The 6,685-nt window shown below is 43.9% G+C and overlaps 1 protein-coding gene across 1 annotated transcript in view; it reads right to left on the bottom strand.

Moving 5' to 3' along the window:
• LOC111151014 (isoleucyl-tRNA synthetase 2, mitochondrial) overlaps window positions 1-3,808 on the bottom strand; it is a 59,183-nt gene extending 55,375 nt beyond the window's left edge. The window contains exons 1-2 of the mRNA XM_022508713.1: window positions 3,443-3,808; window positions 1,794-1,916 (exon numbers count right to left, since the gene is read on the bottom strand). Of these exons, the coding sequence (XP_022364421.1) occupies window positions 1,794-1,916; window positions 3,443-3,709 (390 nt within the window). The 5' untranslated portion in view covers window positions 3,710-3,808. The remainder of the gene's footprint in view (window positions 1-1,793; window positions 1,917-3,442) is intronic.
• Between the last annotated feature and the right edge of the window lie 2,877 nt (window positions 3,809-6,685).

Genomic DNA, 6,685 nt, shown 5'->3' with positions numbered 1-6,685 from the left:
TATTTATTTGAGAGAGAGACAGTGAGAGAGAACATGAGCGAGGAGAAGGTCAGAGGGAGAAGCAGACTCCCCGTGGAGCTGGGAGCCCGATGCGGGACTCGATCCCGGGACTCCGGGATCATGACCTGAGCCGAAAGCAGTCGTCCAACCAACTGAGCCACCCAGGCGTCCCTGCCCAAATGATTTTTGACAGTAGTACAAAAGCAACTCATTGGGGAAAGCCTTTTCAACAAATGATGCCAGACATCCACAGGGAAAAAATAACCCTCAGTGTAAGTCTCATATCTTACGTAAAAGTTAACTCAAAATGTATCATGGATTTAAATATAAAATTTAAGTTTTAGAAAAAAATATAGGAGAAAATCTTTAGGTTTGAAGGCTTATGACACTACAAGCATGATTCATAAAAAGAAACCCTGATAAACGGAACTTCATAAAAATTAAGAACCTTTAGGGGTCCCTGGGTGGCTCAGTCATTGGTCGTCTGCCTTTGGCTCAGATCATGGTCCCAGGGTCCTGGGATCCAGCACCACACTGGGCTCCCTACTCCACGGAAACCTGCTTCTCCCTCCCACTCCCCCTGCTTGTGTTCCTTTTTTTGCTGTCTCTCTCTCTCTGTCAAATACATAATTAAATAAAATCTTTTTTTTTAAAAATATTTTAAAAATTAAGAACTTTTAGAGGCACATGGCTGGCTCAGTCAGAAGAGTATGTGCTTTGATTTTGGGGTCATGAGTTTGAGCCCCATGCTGGGGGCAGAGATTATTTAAAAAAAAAAAAAAAGTTAAGAACTTTTACTCTTCAACAAACCCTGTTAAGAGGATGAATGAAAGACTACAGACTGGAAGAAATAGTTGCAAATCACATATCTGACAGAGGTTTCATACCTAGGCTACATACATAAAGAACCCTCAAAACACAACAGTAAAAAAACCCAAACAATCCAAGTAGAAAATGGACAAGGTCAAGAAGCCAGCAGATTCAGTCCAGTGAGGGCTGCTTTCTAGGTTCACATACCACCACAGCTTCTTGCTATAACCTCATAGGGCATAAGGGAGACAAGGAAGCTCTCTGGGTCTCTTTGTAATGGCACTAATCTCACCAATTAGACCTGGGCCCTCATGACTTAATCACCTCCCAAAGGCCCCCAACTCCAAGTACCATCACATTAGAGATTATTAGGCTTAAACATATAAATAAACATATAAATTTAAGAGTAGGTAAGAATAAATACTCTGTCTACAGCAACTACCTAACATTATATATAAATAAGTAAATGTATAAATCTATATATTTTACTTGTCTTATCATGTCTTTCCTGATGAGAGCATAAGCTCCATAAAGACAAGACTCATCTATCTCTGTTTTGTTCCCTGCAATTCCCAGAGTCTAGAAAAATGCCTGGTACATAGTAGGTGCTCACTAATTATTTACTAAAATATTTACTAGAGTAAAATAACAATAAGCTCAAAGCAAATACCAGAGATGTTATTTTTCACACAGCACTAAAACTGTTCATTGGTGCTCTCTATTATGACATTCTAGTTTTACAGCACCCGGGTGGCTCAGTTAGTTGAGTGTCTGACTCCATCTCAGCTCAGGTCTTGATCTCAGGGTTGTGAGTTCAAGCCCCCTGTTAGGCTCCAAGCTGGTAAAGAGCCTACTTAAATACATTAAGTTTTAACCATCCATGCAAATTTACATAATTGTCATAAAATTAGAATACACTCTTTTGCAAAGTGTACTTAAATAAAGGTTCTTCCCTCAAGTCTTATAAATTAAATTACAATTACCTTATTTAAAGCATGTCCAACATGTGGGTCACCATTGGCATAAGGAGGTCCATCATGAAGACAAAATTCTGTTTTGGCTTTTCTTTCTCTTTGCCATGAATAAAGTTCTGAAAATCCACATTTCTGTTTAAAAAGAACCAAACATCAACCAAATTCATACTCCCTGAATCTTACCATAAGTAACAGCCAGCATTTGCTTATTTCTTATCCCATACCATTGTATTCAACTCCAAAACCCAAAGGTGAGGTATTAAATGCACATCTGAGGCCTCATTTTCTGAAACTTTTTAATAGTTTCTCCATAGGCTTCAGATGGAAACATAAGTTCTTTATAAGGTAAACAGGGCCCAACAAAGGTTAGTACCACCAATTTCTGGCCAGTCTCTGAGCACACCCCATCCTCCAGGCCTCAGTCCAGCCAGGCTGAAGGGCCTGTAGACCACACTCCAGCCCCCCCAGACCCTCCCCAAACCCCCTCCCCACACACACAGACACTCTATTCTTGCTCTCCTTTGGCCTCAACACTTGCTACCTTCCAAATCCCGACAATACTCACTGAAGCCCTACTGCTCTTCTCACACCTACTATGCACCCCGGGCCCAGTCACTTTGCCCTTATGGGCTTGTTCCCTTATTTGAAAAAAATGTAGTAATAGACAATTCACAGAGCTGGTGTGAAAATTACACCAGAAAGCATTGAAATTGTTACAGTTCCTATTATATCCATGCTACTGAACAAAACACTTTTAAAAAAGTAGATGGCCAGGGACGCCTGGGTGGTTCAGTCGGGTAAGCCACTGCCTTCTGCTCAGGTCATGATCCCAGCCTCCTGGGACCGATTCCACTTAGGGATCCCTCCTTGCCCGGCAGGGAGCCTGCCACTGCCTGCCTGTGCTTGCGCTCGCTCGCGCGCGCGCGCTCTCTCTCTGACAAATAAATAAATAAATAAATAAATATCTTAAAAAAAAAAAAAAAAGTAGATGGCCAAAACAGGTTTATATAAAACAGAGTCTAGAACTCTGATAACTGCCCTAAGAAGATTTAGGCTAAGCTAACGTACTTCACCAATGTACGCTGACTGTCGGAGATCCTAAAGACTCCGGAACGACAGAAGCTAACAAAAGAATCTGCCTTAGAAAGTTCAGTCTAGGACCGGAGACAGATGCGGATTTTAGAAAGGCGGCTGGGAGGCAGTGAAGTACAGCTACTCTACTCTGCAAACAAGCCAGAATTCCAACGAGGCGCCTACTGACACCACAAGAGTAAGCTTCAACTGTCCCACATCATCGAATTTGTATTTATATCTGTCCATGTTAATTTGCTTTTCACACGCCACTGGAAAAGTGTCCAAATTCAACTTTTGGGGGCCTAAAAAAATATGGGACTTGTAGTCAGTGCTGTGCTGCTAGGTGAGCATCCTCTTCAAGACTCGGCTCTGGAACCTCTGAGGGAGTCACCCTGAGGTTTCCGAGCAAGAAACCCTGGGCGGAGCAGATGATTTCCACTGGCCCCGGCCACTACGCGCCCGCCCAAAGGGGCCCAGGGCCTGCCGCCAGGTCCCACCCTCCAGGGGTGTGGCCGCCCGGAGCGGCGGCCGGCGAGGGCCCGTCTTCCCACCGCCCCCCGGCCAGGTCGGGCCTCCCTGCCCACCTGCTGGATCTCCAGCTCCGTGTCGGGCTGCTGGCGGCCCAGCAGCTTCATGGGGAAGCTGGTCTGCGGCAGCAGCACCGTGTCCCGGTATCTGCCATTATTCGAGCTCTGCAGCTGGTTACTGGCCCCGGTGACTGACCGCACCAAAAGCCTCCCCGTCGTTCCTCGCCACCCCGGGTGACAACGAAGGCGGGGCGGCACCCATAAATTCCGGGCCGCGGCCAGAGCCGCGGCTCCCAGCCCGCGCCGGTGCAGCCCCCAACGCATGGCGAGCCAACCCCGGCCTCCCGGTGAGCGCCAGGTCCTCCGCGGGAGGTTCCCGCCGGGGATAAGGAAAACCGGGACCCCAGAGCACCTCCACGAGTTCTGCCGAGTGCGCACGCGCGCGGCGCACGGAAGGGGCGGGAAGCAGGCCCTTCCCAGAGACCGCAAGAAGGCAGCCATCCCCGGTTTTGGAAGCAACCGGGGCGGGGCCGGGCTGACTCTGAGGGGCGGGGCAAGGTGTGGCGGGCCGGACCGGGCTCAGATTTCAATCACAGAGCCCTAACTTTGTTTTTTTAATGTATTCAGTACATCCAGTATATATAATATATAGCAAATATTTAAGAATTTTTAGTATAACTAAGATATTATCACTTCAACCTGTAATTAATATAAAATTATAAAAAATATTACATTCTTTGTTTCAGTGTGCATTTTACACACGTAGCATCTTGATTTGGATTAGTAATTTGCCACTCGCTCAACAACCACACGGAATAATGGCTACCTCAAGGGGTAGCATCTCTTTAGCTGAGTGCAAAGTTCAGTTCCAATATTGTAAACCAATCTAATTTGTAATTTTCAGATTCCCTATATCGCACTCCGTTTGTCCACTTACGTCCCACTCCTACAGAATTGTATACAGGTGTGAGACTTGAGATCTGGTTTCTGACTTCTATCTACCCGCCTTATATCCCACTTTTTGGAAGTTTGGGTTAGACCACTTTTACATAAAAAGTGAAAATAGCATTAAGCATTTGTCTTGCAACAAGACTACATAGAGGCAGCAGGCACCCCAAGTCACCAGAGTGGCCCCACCAAGCTCCTGTCCTGGGAATTACTCTCAGAATCTCAGCATCAGCTGCTAGCCCTTTGAACTGTGTCTGCGAGCATCTGTGCTCTATCTTGATTTATTTTGGGCATTTGTCAGCAAGATGTGTCCTAAGGAATCAGGAAAGCTTAAGAAAGGTTATTTTGGGGCATCTGGGAGTGCTAAAAAATTTTCCATTTAAATTAATGGTAATTGCTTCTTTGCTTTATTCCATTTAGGCTTATGAAAGGTTTCATAAGAACACTACTTTCAGCGAGCAGGGCGAAATCTGTATTTGGTTAGCCAGGTCATTGCAGTTCACAATTGTTACCTTTTCATTGTAAAGTGTACCTCTCTCCTCCTATTCATAAGACACAACATCTAGAAGACTTGGCTTGCATAAATTAAAAAATGGACCAATTTTCACAAAAATAAAAAGAAAATTTTATATGGAAAAACATACCAAAAAGTAAGAAGGCAAGTGGCAAATAGTAAGCATTCAGTGTCAGCTTCTTCCCAGCTCCTTAGCTCATTTAATCATTAAACCTCATGAAGTGAAGACATAACTGCCAAAACAACCCTCTGTGGTGAGGGAGGTGTTATAGTTATTGCCATTTTACAGATAAGGAAACTGAGACACATAGTGATAAGTAACTTACCCAAGGTCACACAACTAAGAAGTGGCAGGGCTGGGATTCAAACCCAGGCAGTTGGCTTCCAGTACCCGTACGGATGATCACCATAATATATTGCCTCTCCTACACTATGATGTGGGAGAGAACATTTGCAAACACATTTTAAAAATTAATATCCAGGGGTGTCTGGGTGGTTCAACTGGTTAAGTGTTCAACTCTTGATCTCAGCCCAGTTTTGATCCAAGGTCATGAGTTCAAGCCCTGTGATGGGCTCCACCCTGGGCATGGAGCCTATTAAAAAAATTCATATCCAAAATGTATAAGGAGTTGCTACAAATCAGGAAAAGAAATATAAACAACCTAATGGAAAAAAACTCATAGGATAAGAATAGGCAATTCATAGAAAAATGGAAAAAGCCAATATACATACTCAAATATACTCAAACAAAGATACTCAACTTTAGGAGTCATCAAGGACAGGCAGTTAAAACAAGATATCATTTCCATCCAACAGATGAAAGCAAAAATCAAGAGGTTTGGTAACAGGACTGGGAGCGTGTATGAAAGTGGCCTCTCTCACAGTGTTGGTAGTAATGTATAATTTGTACTGCCTTTCTGAATGGCAGTTTGGCAATATCTGTCACCATTTCAAAGGTATTTCACTTTGGACCTGAACTTCTGCATCTGGGAATGTATCCTGTGAACTTTAGTCTCAAGGAGCACAATAAGGAGTGCATAGAGGAGCTCTTCTAACCAACCCCTACATAACACATTGCTGAATTCAACTGTGCTCTCTGTCTCCCTATAAATTCTGTCCTGAGGGTACACTCAGCCCTCAGCGCAGAAGGCTACTCTCTATGCACCTGCACAATTTTCTCCTGTTGATCTTATGGTCAGTTATGTCTATCCTTAGTCTTATTCAAGCCAGTTGTACTTGTTATGTAATTACTTAATTACTTAATGATAAAAACGAATGTATGCTTAAAATGGTAAATGTTGTTTTATATATATATATATATATATATATATATATATACATTTTTAAAATATTTTATTTATTTGACTGACAGAGATCACAAGTATGCAGAGAGGCAGGCATAGAGAGAGGAGGAAGTTGACTCCTTGTGGAGTAGAGAGCCCAATGTGGGGCTTGATCCCAGGACCCTGAGATCATGACCTGAGCCGAAGGCAGAGGCTTTAACCCAATGAGCCACCCAGGCGCCCCTATTATATATATTTTTACTGCAATAAATGGTCTGTCTTAAGTCTCAGAGTTATTATGAAAATCAAATGCTATTGTATAGGTAAAAGCCTTCCCAAGAATCCCACGTTATGGTAGCCATTTGTTGATATCGCTCTCTGATGAGTTTTCGCTTAGTGGAAATTAATTGTTTGTTTCTAGCTATAAAAGTGTGGGAGGGGGGCACCTGGGTGGCTCAGTGGGTTAAGCCTCTGCCTTCGGCTCAGGTCGTGATCTCAGGGTCCTGGGATCGAGCCCCACATCGGGCTCTCTGCTCAGCGGGGAGCCTGCTTCCC

Source organism: Enhydra lutris, unplaced genomic scaffold, assembly GCF_002288905.1.
Source record: "Enhydra lutris kenyoni isolate GAN:26980312 unplaced genomic scaffold, ASM228890v2 scaffoldscaffold25, whole genome shotgun sequence".
Lineage (NCBI taxonomy): Eukaryota > Metazoa > Chordata > Mammalia > Carnivora > Mustelidae > Enhydra > Enhydra lutris.
The sequence above is the reverse complement of the archived record's forward strand: the minus strand, read 5'-3'. Positions and strand labels throughout refer to the sequence as shown.